This window comes from Dermacentor albipictus, chromosome 1 (genome assembly GCF_038994185.2).
Source record: "Dermacentor albipictus isolate Rhodes 1998 colony chromosome 1, USDA_Dalb.pri_finalv2, whole genome shotgun sequence".
NCBI lineage: Eukaryota > Metazoa > Arthropoda > Arachnida > Ixodida > Ixodidae > Dermacentor > Dermacentor albipictus.
The window spans coordinates 187771161-187788107 of record NC_091821.1 but is presented as its reverse complement, the minus strand read 5'-3'; the positions used below and the strand labels follow the sequence as shown (position 1 = coordinate 187788107).

General features: G+C 43.6%; 1 protein-coding gene across 3 annotated transcripts in view; it reads right to left on the bottom strand.

Moving 5' to 3' along the window:
• Nucleotides 1-16947, bottom strand: part of dpa (disc proliferation abnormal) — a 133978-nt gene that overhangs the window by 59555 nt on the left and 57476 nt on the right. For all 3 annotated transcript variants that reach the window (XM_070530649.1, XM_070530648.1, XM_070530650.1), the window contains exons 11-13: nucleotides 12342-12584; nucleotides 8599-8683; nucleotides 7244-7390 (exon numbers count right to left, since the gene is read on the bottom strand). In XM_070530649.1, the coding sequence (XP_070386750.1) occupies nucleotides 7244-7390; nucleotides 8599-8683; nucleotides 12342-12584 (475 nt within the window). The remainder of the gene's footprint in view (nucleotides 1-7243; nucleotides 7391-8598; nucleotides 8684-12341; nucleotides 12585-16947) is intronic.

Here is a 16947-nt window from a genome sequence, read left to right as displayed (position 1 = left end):
TCCGAGCTGCCGAACTATGCGACTATGCGAGGAGAGAAGCAGACAACACGAACGCCGCATATCCTGGTCCCTTTCGGAGTCGGCCGGCGGCTGTTTTACACTCAAACGCGCAAAGGCCCACCGGCACGGCAACTCGCCGCACGCAGTTTGCCATTCGCGGGCTGCCGTGCGGCGTTCGTGTTGTCCACTTCTCTCCTCCTGTGTCCGTGTCTGCACGCTTTACCCCTTCTTTGCATTAAGAAAGGATTTCTATATGCCTGTAGGTCATGGTGGAGGCTATGCTCGGTCACTCGGCTCAGCAGGCTCCGTAATCGGCATTTCATCGCTACTCATCATACGTCACGTTTTTGTGCTGGTGTGCTATGACGTCAATATTTTCGTTCCTCCTCTGTGACGTAGTAGCTGCCGCGCTAGCGATAGGTCTCGACTACGAGAAGGAGTTTTTAATGACTTTTTGGAGCTGAATTAAAATTATTTTGAAATGTTTGCAGCGTCCAATACCTCGTTCTGGGTGTCCTTGCATACGGAAGCAGCCTACAACATGCTTTTTATAGCCTCAAAATTTGGTGTCCCAACCCCTTTAAGTGATGGCAGTGCGTTCCTGTCACGTGCATCGTGCGAGCTCCTGGTAGCAGACGACATAGCGCTGCACTCTGCCGACTCATCTACGCTTACGATACCGCCTGTCTGCTGAAAATGAAAAAGAATGACATTAATAAATTACTTCTGCATTGCGTAAACACCCGGCACCACACGTTTATACTTCAGAACTTGGCGTATAATACTTAATTTATATTTTACATTTATTTAGCAAGCAGAAACATTCTGCAATTCCTCGATTAGCTCGTCATATAATGACGTACACTTCAGAGATGGCACCCTCTCATCTATTGGTTGCGTCCTCCCCTTCTTCCACCACAGGCTTGGGAGTGGCACATCTAGTGACGTAAGCGGCGAAGCGAATGGTTCGTATTTCGAAACGTTATAATATTCGGCCCCAGAGGAAGGTGATCTGTGTCTACCTCGAAGCTTAGCCCAGAAAGGAACTGGTCATACCATAAAATTGCCCAAGTCACTGTGAGACATTCCTTCTCTGTTTAGCTATAATGTGCTTCCGTCGGAGTGAGTACCCTTGAAGTATACGCTACAGCCCGTCGAGTACCCTCAGGCTGGTCCTGTAGCGGTACAGCTCCCAGACTGCAGGATACTACATCTACGGATACTACAGTGTGGTAGCAATAATCTTATTTTGCCATGCACGTGTCAGAGCTCAACAGCAACTTGCGGCGTGAGAAGGCCTTTTCTCAACTGGGACCCCAAGTCCAGGTGCTGTTCTTGTTTAGAAGAGACCGAATGGGCTCCGTAACGTCGGATAAGTGAGGTATAAACTGTGTGATGTGATTGGTCATTCCCAGCAATCATTGTACTCCGCTGACGTCGGTTGGCGGCGGCAGATCCCCAACAGCATTCACCTTGTTCGGGTCTGGCGAGATACCGTTCGCCCCAATCACTACTCCAAGGAACTTGACTGAGCAGACCCAAAACACACACTTCTTTTCGTTGAGGGTGATGCCCCCCTTTTTAAGGTGGGTTAGGACTGCAGCCAGATACTCATCATGCTCTTGATCTTTTCCAAAGATTAGAGTGTCATCAACCATGTCCACAAACCCAGGCAAGCGCTGAAGAATCCTCGACATTAACTGCTGGAAATACTCTGACGCTGTAGCAATACCAAAAGGGAGTCTCTTGTAACAGTACCAACCGAACGGTGTTATAAAAGTCGTGCGAGTTCCTGGCTGTCGACGCTCAGCTTAACCCAATGGAAACTAGAATGCGCGTCCAACTTGGAGAATATTCGTGCTCCACCCAGCTGGCTGAGAATCTGTTCCACTGTCAGCAAGATGAAGCACTCCCTTTCGATGACTTCACTCAGCTTCATCAGATCAACGCAGATTCTGTAGCCGCCTGATGATTTGGGCACGATTACAAGTCCACAGCACCAGTCGGTTGGCGCATCTACCTTCCTTATGACATCCTGTGACTCCAAATCAGCCAGCTCTTTCTTGATAATGTCATTTAAAGGAATTGAAATCTGCCTTGGTGTGCTCAAGGAATGTGATGGATGAGCACCGGGTTTAATGCGAATGCAATATTTGACTTATTAAAATTTTCCCAACCCTTGGAAAATCTTAGCTTTGAGGGAATGCATGCACTTGGCAGAATCCAAGAATTGAACGACACTAAGGGCTTCAATTGCAGGAAGCCCAAGCAAGTGTACTGATGATCAACCACGTACAAAGTTTGGACTGTGGACTTGACACCCCACTGTAAGGCTGCTTTAAAGGTACCAAGAATGCGCAGACTCTGTTTGCCAGGGCCCAAGACTTCCCCTTCAATTTCATCTAACAGCCGCGGTCGGCATGAAAAAGACTACGAGACAACAGTGACTTCCACACCAGAGTCTATCTTCAACTCAGCTGGGTGCCCATTCACGAGTGTGTCTATGTACCTTGCTCGTCGAGAATTCATGTTGTACAGTTCGATGGAACCCAGAAGCTCATTTCTGTTCCTTCATGCACACTTCGGCAAAATGTCCTCACTTTCTAAAGTAATGGCAAACTTGATTTTCTGGCTTGGCAGTCTTTCTGAGTGATGCTGGCATCGACAAAAGCCACACGATAAACGAGCCAGGTGCTCAAACTGGTAGCGAAAGCGAGGCGAAGGGGTGGGCGTATCTTTTTCCCGAGCCGAGTCAATGTTCAGCATTTCGGCAAGAGCATTATCCATAGTCAATCTAGTGCATGGTGACTGCTCTTTTTCTGCGTCTTTGTCTATGTGGGCTTGTCACAGTACATCCCAGGCACGTACCCAGGATTTTTTTTCGGGGGGGGGGGCCCACCACCTCTATCATCATCACTATCATCATCATCATCATCATGTTTTATGTCCACTGCAGGACGAAGGCCTCTCCCTGCGATCTCCATTTACCCCTGACCTGCGCCAACCGATTCCAACTAGCGCCCGCGAATTTCCTAATTGCATCGCTCCACTTAGTGTTTTGTCGTCCTCGATTACGTTTTCCTTCTCTTGGTACCCATTCTGTAACCATAATGGTCCAACGGTTATCTAACCGGCGCATTGCATGACCTGCCCAGCAACATTTTTTCCCCTTGATGTCAATTAGAATATCGTCTATACCCGTTCGCTCTCTTATCCAAATGGCTCTCTTAACGTTATGCCTAGCAATCTTCATTCGATCGCTCTTTGCGCGGTCCTTAACTCATTCTCAAGTCTCTGCCCCATATGTCAGCACTGGCAAAATGCACTGATTGCACACCTTACTTTTCAATAATAATGGTAAGCTTCCAGTCAGGAGCTGGGAATGTCTGCCGTATGCGATCCAACCTATTTTTATTCTTCTGTGAATTTCCTTCTCATGATCAGGGTTCCATGTGATTAATTGACCTAGGTAAACGTACTCCTTCACAGTCTCTAGTGGCCGACTGGCGATCCTGATTTCTTGTTCCTTTGCCCGGCAATTTATCATTATCGTCATCATCTGCATATTAATATTCAACCCCACTCTTACACTCTCTCTGTTAAGGTCTCCAATCATTTGTTGTAACTCGTCTGCATTGTTGTTGAATAGAACAATGTCATCGGCAAACCGAAGGTTGCCGAGATATTTGCCGTCGATCTTTACTCCTAAGCGTTCCCAGTTTAATAGCTTGAATTCTTCTAAGCACGCAGTGAATAGCTTTGGAGAAATTGTCTCTCCCTGTCTGAGCCATTTTTCTATAGGTATCTCCCTGCTTTTTTGTGTAGAATTAAGGTAGCTGTAGAACCTCTGTATATATTCTTACGCGAAGGACGAGTCAGTAAGACGAGAAACTATTTACAGATTATATTTACAACGGTTGCAGCGCTGACTGTTTAGATTCACAGCGTGAGCCCAGTTCGTTCTTCCTCCTCTTTTCTGGAGTGATGGAGCCCACGCACTTCGTTCAAACAAACAAATACCACACGCATGTAGCAATATTTTTGAAGCTTTTTACGTAAGCGTTCTGTAGTCCTTGATTACGTAGTGCCTCTAGATTGCTGGTATCTCTACTGAATCAAATGCATTTTCGTAATCTATATAAGCCACATAGAGATGCTTATTGTACTCTGCAGATTTCGCGATAACCTGATTGATGACATGGATGTGATCCATTGTAAGGTATCCCTTCCTGAAGCCAGCCTGTTCCCTTGGTTGACAAAATCCAGCGTTGCCCTCATTCTATTGGCGATTATTTTGGCAAATATCTTATATAATACTGGGAGCAAGCTAATGGTCCTATAATTTTTCAATTCTTTAACGTCTCCTTTTTTGTGGATTAGTATAATGTCTGCATTCTTCCAGTTTTCTGGGACCCTTGCAGTCGATATACACTTCGTATAAAGAGCCGCCAGTTTTCCAAGCATTATGTCTCCTCCATCTTCGATTGAATGGACTGTTATTCCACCTTCTCCTCCCGCTCTTCATCGTTTCATGTCTTGCAGGGCCCTTCTCACCTCATCGCTAGTTATAGGATAGTTTTTGTAGCCTGTTCATTACTGTTTCTAAGTGAACTATCATGACTCCTCTGGGTACTGTATACAGGTCAGCTTAGAATTTTTCCGCTGCTGTTACTGTATCTTCGAGATTGCTTATGATATTATCCTTCTTATCTTTTAGTGCATACATCATGTTTTGTCCTATGCCAGGTTTCTTTTTTACTGATTTCAGGCTGCGTTTATTTTTTTGCGGCTTCTTCAGTCTTTCTCATGTTATAGTTTCGAATATCAGTTATTTTCGTCTTGTGGATCAGTTTTGACGGTTCCGCGAATTGCGTAACGCTGTGCGGCCGCCAGTCCCATACAACCGCGTAGATCGCAGGACTCTGAGATTCTAGACGTACTGCGCTCACCGAGAAAGGTTAGAAAAACACCCACATAAGCACAGCAGAGAAGTGGCTACGTGAGGCGGTTCGACCAATAACTGTAGAAGCGTCATTCAAAGCAAGTAATTATTCTCCACTTCTGGTGGCGTGACCTCTACTTCCTTTTTAAATAAAAAGATGTTGATCCATAAATATTCTCATAAACAACGGTTACCATTTTTGGTTGTTGCGTTGGCTCTCTCCCATAGTAGATCGCTTAATTTCTCAGCTCCTTGCGATTTTTGTTTCCAGTTGCCAATCTTGCATGAAAAGTGCTATACAATTAGGGAAAAAACAGACGAGGTAACGGGCGACAGTCATCTTACTTATGGGTTTAAGGGTTATTGCAGGGTTTCATGATGGACGCTCTTTCACATTATTTCCCACCTTATTTAACCCATATCACGTGTATATGGTTCCGGGCATCGGCCAGCGTCGCGGCGAGCCGTAACTCAAGTAAATAATGAAGCAAAGGGAAAAGTTAAACGCAATTGGCGTTTTCTCCGGCCGCAACTCGTTCCATGAGAGTATACAGACCAGCTGAGTAACAGCCACATCCCTCTCCTGGTCCCAGGATCAGCCTAAACAAAGAAGGTTAAACTAACAAAAGCAACAGCTATGCGCGTGATGGTTGAATAGATGGTGACAACTGAACGCATCTCGAGTTAATCGCGCGGGTGCGGAATCTATGAGAAAACTGTCCTTCACATTACAAGAGATGCCGATAGCTACCGCAATCTAAAAGGAGGGAAAAAGGCAGCATAAGGCTGACCGATGAACAGCTGCCAAGTCTCAACATTAATCTGGCGGCGCTTTAGGAATGTGTGAGGAGTGGTGGCGTGGGTGGGGAGGGGGGGGGGGGTAAGCCACTTGATTTCGGGGGGGGGGGGGCCCGGGCCCCCCCGGGGCCCCCCCCCTGGGTACGTGCCTGGTACATCCGCAGCGATAAGTTTTGTGCAAGGGCACAATTCATCAGACAGTTTTTTATCACATATGCCTACGACAAATCTGTCGCGAACAAGGCGGACCTTGACAAGCGGGCTGTTATAGCTACAGTGCTTTACCAAGTTGCGTAATGCTGTAAAAAGTCATCCACAGATTCGCCTGGCTGCTGAGTGCGGCGACAGAAACAATGACTTTCATATATCTCATCTACTGGATGCACAAAGTGCAAATCCAACTTTTCTCTGATAGCAGTGAAAGAAAGCGCTGACGGTGTTCACACACCCAAGGATGAAAAAATGGTCCTGGCTTGCGGTCCCATACAGTAAAGAAGTGCTCATACCTGGGCCTCGTTGCTGGCACTGTGGAGGCCAGCCACGAAAGCGCAATTCTCGAACATTGAAATCCACGTTGGCAAATCTCCCGGGTTTAAAAACATGAAGTTCTCCGGTGGGTGCAGACCAGATGCGACAGCGTGAACAATGTGCACTTTTGGTTCTGTGGTCTAAGCGGGGGTGGTCATGTCAGCGTTAACGGCGAGATCCCACTTCTGACAACATGTTCAGCACAGGAGCAGAGGGATGAGGCAGACTACTGGCAAGCGAAAACCAAAAAACAAAATCTTTATTCCCTCTACCCAAAGCCCCTTATATATGTGGCCCTTTCCGTAGATTGCAGCACCACCTTATGGCCACTTGCTACAAGGCATACTGGTGGCAACCTCTGCACAGTCTCTAAATGTTTCAATCCTGCTGGAATATCTAACAGCATGGACGGCACCGATGACAACCACCTTTGGAAATACGAATGTGAAGTTGAGGTAATAAGCTGTGCTGAGAATGGGCGCAACATCAAGAGCAATGAATGAAGAGTAACTTGATCAGTAGTGCTGAGCCTTGAATAAATGTGTGTGTAGCCAATGTTTACATTACTCTATACATGTGGCCTTGTTGCGATATTATCGGCCAAAGAGACAGGCCTTGCCAAGACTTCAATAATAATAATAATAATAATAATAATAATAATAATAATAATAATGAAGTGTGGGTCCTACACAAGTTAATACGGTATGAAACCTACAATGCCACTTGTCTTGGCTGCCAAAGAAAAAAGTAAAATTTACAGTAATTTGGGTTAATGAGATGCAGTGAAAATGTACACTGCGTCACTTACGGTTTTTTAATGTACGCCAAGATGCCAGTAACAAGCTTTTCCGCACTGACCCTATAGGAATGCAGCTTGTGCACCCCAACCTGTAATCAGCTCCAGGACATCACAACCACTGCGCCAGGCAATCGGGATAGAGGAGAATGACAAAAGTACCACTTAGGAATACTTACGCATCTTCAGAGTCTTCATAAAGACGTTTGTTGTCAAGTTTGCGGAAGTGCACAGCATCAATGTGGGTCTTGTACACAGCCTTCACACTCCGCTGTCGAGGATTTACTCTGACTGCAGATGCTCTATAAATGCCCGTCACAGTAATCCTAAAAAGTGAAGGGAGAAAGATAAGCTTGAGTAAACCTAGCAATGTGAGCTTTGTATATAGATGTTTACACTGATGAAAGAAGTTAAAATGAGCAGTACATATACAGGGTCCTGAATATTTCACTACATGTGTTTGAAAAAAGGCTTTGCACTCACTGCTGCACTATTCTTGCTCAAAGTTTGCAGAACGATCGCGTTTTGGCATCGACTTCGTTTAGTATAAGCCTTGGCACAGTTATAATTGCCCTGTTTTGAAGAAGAAACTGCAAATTTGCCTGCGCTTATGGGAATGCGAGCTGCTGCTGCGACGGCGCAAGCATAACTTGTGTCGCTACCTACAGTCATGTGTAGAAAGCAGCGTTTCAGGGATGGCTGCCACATGTCGCTCGCTCCTGGAACAGGTGACTCCTGAACAGGTGTCGCTCGCTCCTGAAACAAGCACTGGCCACGTGACGTAACGTCACGTGGCCAGTGCTTCACCAACGTGATGTAGCGTCTATGCGCGCGCACTCATGCTATGTCGGACTATATACAAGCCTTAACGGAGCAATTTTTTCTCAGACTTTTATTAGTTCGAATTTTATATAATTCGAATTCTCGTAGCATCCCCATGGGATTCCAATTAACAAGCTTTTACTGTATGAGCATCATCTGAAACAGTCAAATAAAAAATTCATAATTAATTGTTTTTTCTTTCTTGTAATGTCCCCAATGCAGCATTTGGACTGCTCTGAATGCTCCATGCTTCTGGTTTTCCTGGCTTTCTATGTATGCACAGAACTCAAGCCTTGCAGATGTGGCAAGTCATGAGGTCCTTTGTTAGAGAGATAAAGAAAATGCCGCCAGCGTTGTCAACTGCACTGCAGGTACTTTCTGCACTATCTATAAGAGAGTGTTCAGATTTTTCTAGACATGCAAAGATTCATACAGAAGAACTTCTTGACAAATGTCTGGCCATAATTGATGCTAGGCAGCATTTTACCCCCTTACACAGCTCAGACTACAGGGACCTTACTTCACATAGTCACAGAAAGAAGGACCTACACTGTTGAACCACTAGGAAAAAAGGGGAGGTTTGTTGTTCCACTTCAAAAATAGCAAGAACAGCAAGTGGTCGAGGCCTCATATTTCAGATACTGATGGAGCATGTAAACAAAAACTGCATTTCAATTATGTAATGTGCAAAGCAAAATATTTAAGCACAAACCTGTCACCGGGCTGCACAGCATCAACAAGATCATTGTGAGCATAAATGAGTGCTGTGTGTGGTGTCTGTCCAGCAGGCATATCCTCTGTAAAATAAAGCAAGATGTAAGTAACAGGCAAAATACCACTGATCATTTTAGAACAAGTAACAGTAATATCTCCGAATTGTGCTAAACATTACTCGGTCCAGAGCTGTGTCAACAATAAATAAATAAAAAAATACTCATTATTTTGTTGTTTCCCTAGAGTAGATATTTTTATGTGTTCTCTTGTTATACAAAAGCATTAATACATTCACATACCTGCTAACCTGTGAACACTCAAATTCATGGAAATTCTCCAAACACAACAGGGGAGAGAAGACAGACTCTCCACCCTGTCATATCTGCAGGGATATCAGAATGCTTTTTAACAGCCCTAAGCAGATACATATTTTCGTGTTGGATACATATGCACTCTATTATTGATAATTTGCGTTCAGATGCGTACACAAGCAGCCACAAGCTTTGAACAATAGATATTGACAAGATAGTATTTTAGATCGTAGCGACTTTTTCAGTGACATTGCTTGCCGATATGTCTTGCTTCAGTTCAGAAAAGGAACTTGTCTTAATGAATTGTTTGAAGCACGTACCCCTTCGGCACATGGCATTTGTGGCTGCCACAAGAGGACGGTACTGATAGCATGACTTCTTTGTTGTGCAGACATTTTGCAATCTTGTGTCGCCCCATCTTTCAACACCTTGAACTTTTTCACAAGCAGAATTTATTTTTTGTAAAACTTCATGCTAAATCAGTAAAATCATACGAGAAGTTTACGAAAACAGGTATGCATTCAGGAAAAAAAAAAGCTGGGACCAAGATCCTATCGCCTGCAGTAGCAAAATATGGCAGGTTCCTAGAAGGCACCAAATGGAAGTTATGCTTATGTGCTAAACATTATGCTTATGTGCGACTAATATACCTGGCAACCTGGGGACCCCGAATTTCGGGAGGTTCACCGAGAGGAGGGGGGACGACGAAAAAAAAAAAAAAGATTTTTTTCTGAGCCACAAGAACATTAGAAATAGCCCTGAATAGCTGCCAGTACAGTTATTAGACATCTCAGTGCTTATAGTGTGACTGGAAACAGCCCACATGCAAGTGTAAAATTTAGGAACGCATATTAGGCCCCGTTACAGTCTTATGTGAGGGGTGCAAAAGGTGGCCGAAAGCAGTGCTCAAATCATCACAATGTCAGAAACAGCTCTTAATAGCTGCTAGTACAGTTATTAGACATCTACATGCGTAAACTGTGACCGGAGACAGCATGTGTATAGTTAAGGAACAGACAGAATGTCCTGTAACAGTGGCCCCTTTCTACTCCTAAAATGCTTCCCCAAATGACACAGGTGTGAAATGGCAAAGCTGATTTAAGAGAACCGGTCATTATGCAATACACATTAGACCTTTGCATCATGCGCACTCCACAATGCATGTCTCAGTCTGACGCAGATTCAGTTAAGCTTACACTGTCTCCACACAAATAGCTTGGATTTCTCTGACTTTGGCTAACTACATAGCACATAATGGTGGCTGTGCTGTATGACGAGGGAGTTTCTCTCTCTCTCTCTCTTTTGCGGTGGGTCTGGGTAAGTCTCCAGGAGATTTATGGCTGTGCCTGTGCAATCGGGAGCACTAGTCAGAATTCGCGAGCCTCCCCAGCAAATTGCGAAAGCTAGCAGGCACTTTTTTGTACTGCCACAGCTAGGCACTTGCGAAGCACACATGAGAAATGTGCCTAAGTATGCACAAACAGCTTGCTTGGGGAGAAGTACGCTTAAAGATTGTGCGAGCACGTATGTTTTCAATGACATATGACGACTACAGCAGGTTACCACCAGGACATACAATCCAAATAAATACCATGTCTCTTTTACTACTTCTATTAAATATGTCTATCTATGCAGTTTCACATGAAGCAGCAGTGAAGTTTAGTAGTCTTCTTTTTTTTTTTGCCATTGTGTTTGCAGTTTGCTTCAAGATGAAATACGATGGGCTTACCTGTTATCTCTGGGGGCACAGAACTAATTTTTATGCATATTCACCCACTGACACCACCTTCTATTATACAATATAAACTGACTTTTTCTTTTAAATACCTGCAGCAGATAAGTACAATTGTGCCTCTTCATCACAATGAGCAATTACATAATTAATAAAATCTGAATTTCTTTTTGATTTAAGCTATGTGTTGACTACAATACAAAAACCAGTTATTGTTCAGGCATGTGTATTTATTTACTAGTAAATTTGAAACTAGCAATGCCTTTGAGACGTTTTATGCCCCATATTTGTGCTGAAATGGGCTGGAATTCTCGACAATGGAATGTCGCTGCACTACAATTCCGCATCAACGAAATTTGCCGGAACGTAACCTCGCATATTACCAACTCGCGCATGGCTAGCAGGCCTCCGAATGAGCTCGAATGTGATTGCTTTGCACTGAAATTGTGTAAAATACCGCCACATTACACTTGCATGGGCGCCGGCATTTTTATGTACAAAAGCAACCAAGCACCACAAGTGATTGTGCCGAAAACACGTTATGGCCATCATCTTGTTCGTTTATCACCCACTGAAGCGGCAACATGTTGCTACTGACATGTGACGATGGTTTTTGCACACCTAGTGCAGTGCATAATGCGCACCTCACTGAGAAAAATGCAGCGAAGATACGGAAATCCACGTCCCACCGACGTAGAATTGTTTATGGCGCTTTATATGGAGGTCACAGCATGTAGTGCCACGCATCGGGCCATGACTGAGCAATCGTCCAGGAATACACATTCCTTGCTTCAAGAACACTGGTTATGGCGGCACCCAACAGGCATAGCGTGCAGATTCAAAGTTGGACATAGATTTGCACAAAGGGGCCGTAATCTCAATCAACAGCTTTTGGGTATACAAGATACGATCACTTTTGTGCTCGGCACCGGATGTGTTGGTGCTTACGGGCGACAGCGTGTGCTGGAGAAATGCTGCTGCATGCGTGGAGCACTGTTGCTCTGGGTCCGATGCAGAGTTGCAGAAAATTTCGCAAAAGTGATCATATCTCAGAGAGCAATTGACCGAGAATATTGCTCTATGGCAGTGCTGCCACTGCTGATCGACGCATGCGGTACACTTTGTACTGTCAGCAATGCGGTTCTATATCCTTGAGCAAGCTTGCCAAAGTCGGTTAACGGAATTTTGACAGTAAAGTTTCTTTCTGCGATGCATTACCCATCTGCGCTGTCTCATTTCAACACTAAATTCTCGCAAAAGTGAATTTTTTCGCATTGCCCACCGATTTGATTATTGCAAGGTTCAACTTATTACATGATGATACTGAAATCTAAGTTTATTTGCATTCTGTACTAAAATATTATACAAGTTGGCAAGCAATATTTTACATTGCAACACAGATTAGAATAATGAATAAGGGCTCCATGCACAACATACTGCTTGCCTTCAAAACGTGTAACATCGACAAAAATGCAATTATAGAAAGGAAAGCTATAAAAATTGGCAAGTACCATTTTCTTGTACAATATGCATGATGATTAGTAACAGAGGGCTAAGTTAAATAAAATGCCTTCTTTTGCAAGTTTGTACAAAAAAATTACCTACGTAATGTTACAGAGGGGACTTATAATAATTATTAAGTGCTTTTCATGCTTTAACAGTTGGGACAACAATAAACCTGAGAAATACAGCACTAACCTGGTGCTTCCTGTAGTTTAACCATCTGCTTGTCTGAGAACTGAGAACGGTTATGAATCAGAGTGCAGCTGTACTTGGCTGAGCAATGGCGACAGGTCACAGGCTCGGCAATGCGGCCTCGGTCAATTTCCACAGCCTCAACAAATGCACAAGCCGTGCAACGAAAAAAAGCTTCCCGCATTTCAGGGATCAGATTGGAAGTGCGGATGATCATGCCACTGATAGTAACCAGTTGGTCAATATCTGAAAGACAAGGTCAAATCTAATGATCTGAAACTAATAATAACAATAACAGTAATAATAAGAAGAATACAGTCAACATCCACTAATTTGACTCCAATTAATTCGATATTTCGGTTAATTCAATCCAGAACGAAGGCTCCACCAACACCCATGCATTTCTATGAGCTCAAACTTTCATTATTTCGACTGTGAAATTGGCCTTTACCAGATCATTTGAACTTGAACAGTCAGCACACACGTGCCTGACCCCTATTGTGACCCCAATAGCGACCCACTTTAGTGCCAGCGGCTGTTTCAGGGAAGTTTAGGGGACAGTGAATGCAGTGAACTTATGCAAAAAGAAATCTCCCGTCGAAAACGCCTACTTTCGGCTTGCCCTAGGATTTTCCAACAATAACCATAGCTCACAATGTCTCAGTCTGGCATTTAACCACTAATAATGCATGCCTTTTTTTTTTTTCAGGAAAAATAAGCCGGAAATTGCCTGCGCAAGGCAACCGCACAAGAAAACAAAACTGCCCTCACATGCTTTACCATGTAACCCAAATGCATTGCGGCGAAGTTAATTAAAAGAAATAGCTGTGCAGCGAAGCTGACTTTAGGAAACCAGCCATTATTATGCAACACATATTGCCCATCATTCTTGCTAAACAATTGGGTGCACATTCAATCAGTACTTTGTTTCTGAGCCTTAATGTGACTTCTACATTTTACACTTTGGGCACAAAGGAAGTGGGAGCGCATTTGATTCAAGGGCAAATACTGCCAAATGAATCAGTGGCAAGTTTTCGAGTTTTTTTTTCTGCATGTAGATTAATTCAACCTTCTGGATAATTCCTTGAGTCTCACGAGGGTCGAATTAATGGAAATCGACTGTAATAATAATAATAATAATAATAATAATAATAATAATAATAATAATAATAATAAAGTGAACTCATCAAACACATAGTTGCACTGAATGACAACAGAGTTGTAATATGTATCTCACAAAATTACAATAGAAATGATGCACAGCACATAACAAGCAGAATAATTCAACAGACAAATTTTGAAGATTAATGAAAAGCATAATTATCAGAAGTTACCCACAGCGGCTTCTACTACAATACTTAAAAAGGTAAGAGCTTAAGAAGTACAGATCAACTTCGTTATAACGAAGTCGCATCCGACATAACTATACCTTTATTAAAACCAACATTCTTTATAAGTATATATTCATTACATGCTAATTTGCAAGATAATTCTTCATTTGCTTTGTTACTTCTAATAATTTGTTGTATTTGTGTTTGTTATACTAAGGTTTGACTATCTTCCCTTTTTATAGGTTTATGAATGTGTATTGTTTAGTGGCGCAAGGGCCAAGTATGGCCAAAGAGCGCCATGACTGATAATGTTGTGTTAAGTGCCGATTTGTGAGTTGCGATGGTGGGATGTGACATGGCTGTAAAGTGGCCTAAAATCAATCCGTATCATAAAAGCGTAAAATGATATATAATATAAAATTATGATAGTGATACAACTAGATGTCTATGGATCTAGTACGCGTGATCAGTGGTCGTGGAGCTAAAATGGAAAAATGTGGAAATACCACCTAAGCCTCCGGGAGGCCTTTGAGCCCAAAGGCTGGGAGGCAGGTGCTTTCTTTTAGTGCAGTTATCGCAGCAGAAACCTCAGTTAAGAGGCCGTGCTACGGATTTCCTGGTGATATGACATGAAAACTGTGTACACCTTTTAAAAATGCGAACAAGTGTTGATATTTAAAGAGTGGTTCCATACCTATGATCATAAGAGGATGAAGGGGAATTTGTTGACGGTGTGGTAATGGAAAATGCTTTTTCCTATTAGCGTCTAATTCAGTGCATTGCAGCAGGATGTGAAGCACAGTAAGTGGCTCACCACATTTATCACACATGGGTGGATCGCCACCGGACAAGAGGTATGCGTGTGTGCTGTATGTGTGTCCTATCCTGAGTCTGCAAAGTGTTACTTCTGTGTGGCGGTTCTTTGATACCGGCGGCCAGTTGCCAAGATACGGCTTGATAACATGTAGTTTATTTCCTGTTTGTTCGTCCCACAAGCACTGCCAGAAAGCCCTTAGCTTTTTTCTTATTGAGGGCTTGAGGTCATTTACAGGGACAGTCGTGGAAGTGTTGGAGGCGTTCGCGTTGACGGATGTGGCTAGCTCGTCAGCCAACACGTTTCCCTCTATCTCTCGGTGCCCTGGCACCCAGCATACGACGATATGCTGTTTGGACTGATAGATTGTGCATAAGGCTGAGTAAAGAGATAGAATTACAGGGTTTTTATATTTCCTGACAGTTTTCAAAGCATTTACAACACTCAAAGAGTCTGTGTATATAACTGCCTTGGGGATATGAGATTCATTAATGTGTTTAACGGCAGCCAATATCGCGTAGGCCTCTGCTGTGAAAATACTTGTGTTAGGGTGCAGAACACCGGCATCTGAAAAAGATGGACCGACCGCTGCGTAAGATACGCCAAAATTACACTTCGATGCGTCTGTAAAGAATTCAGGAGAGGAGTATTTGTGCTGTAATTCGAGGAAGTACATTCGTATATGCGCGACAGGCGCGTGCTTTGTGACAGCTACGAAAGATGTATCACAGTCTATTGGTTGCCACTGCCACGGCGGGGGCCGTATAGCAGGGGACATAAGGTGGTATTCAAGCAGTGGAACCCTTGTTTCTTCAGCCATGTCTCTAACACGCATGGAGAAAGGCTGTGCCACTCTGGGCCGGTTGCGGAAAAGTTGGCAGCTGGACAAATCGTTTACGGTGTAATACGCGGGATGCTGACTGTTTGCGTTCACTCTAAGAAAATACATGAAAGACGAATATGTTCTCTGCAGATGCAGTGACCACTCATCCGACTCAACGTAGAGGCTTTCCACTGGGCTTGTTCTAAAGGCGCCTGTGGACAGGCGAATTCCTAAGTGGTGAACACCGTTAAGCATCTTTAGAGCAGTTGGAGTAGCCGACTGGTAAACTATGGCTCCATAGTCTAGTCGTGTGCGTATGAGGCTTTTGTACAAGTTCAAGAGGCATTTTCTATCACTGCCCCAGGTTGTGCGTGAGAGCACCTTTAAGATATTCATTGTTTTCATGCACTTGTCTTTAAGATATTTTATGTGCTTTACAAAGGTTAGTTTCGCGTCTAAAATTATGCCTAAAAATTTATGTTCCTTGTTTACAGGCAGACGCTCATCATGCAACACAATTTCAGGATTGGGGTGCAGGCCTCTTTTTCTAGAGAAAATGACACAGGTGCTTTTTTGTGGGTTCAGTCTGAACCCGTTCACATCAGCCCATTTGGAGACCCTGTTAAGACAAAGCTGGATCTGTCGCTCACAGATAGCAAGAGAACTTGATTGAAAACCTATCTGCACATCGTCAACATACGTTGAATAGAAGATGTTATGTGGTATGTGTAGACGAAGGGAATTCATTTTTACTATAAAGAGCGTGCAGCTGAGCACCCCGCCCTGCGGCACTCCAGTTTCCTGTACAAATTTCTGTGACAGAACAGTGCCCACTCGAACACGGAATGTCCGATTCGACAGATAACTTTCGATAACATTGAACATATTTCCGTGTACACCTAACTGTGAGAGGTCTCTCAAAATACCAAACCGCCACGTTGTATCATAGGCTTTCTCCATATCTAAGAATACTGATAAGAAAAACTGCTTATGCACAAAAGCTTCACGGATACGTGCCTCGATACGTATGAGATGGTCAGTAGTGGATCGACCCTCCCGAAACCCGCACTGGTATGGGTCCAGCAATTTGTTTGATTCTAGGAAGTGCAGGAGGCGACAGTTAATCATTTTTTCGAATACTTTGCAGAGGCAACTTGTTAATGCTATAGGCCTGTAACTCGATACCGAGGAAGGATCCTTTCCGGGTTTTAGGATTGGAATTACAATAGCCTCCTTCCAAACAGAGGGGATCTCGCCGGAAGACCAAATAACGTTGTATAGGTAAAGGAGGGTTTTCTGTGTTTCGGATGGTAGTTGTTTTAACATCTCATATATTACGCGGTCTGAACCTGGGGCGGATGTATTACAACAGTTTAGTGCTGCCTGCAGTTCTGCTATACAGAATGGATCGTTGTACGCAGCACTTTTAGCAGATTTCCTTTCTAATTTTTGCTGTTCTATTTGTGTTTTGTATTTTAGGAAGGTTTCGGAGTAGTGTGAAGAGCTCGATATGTATTCAAAATGTGCACCGAGAAAGTTGGCTTGGTCTTCAAGGCTTTCTCCGTGGCTATTTACTAGAGGTAAGGAATACGTTTGTTGCCCATTAACTTTCTTCACTCTATTCCATACTTTGCTCTCATC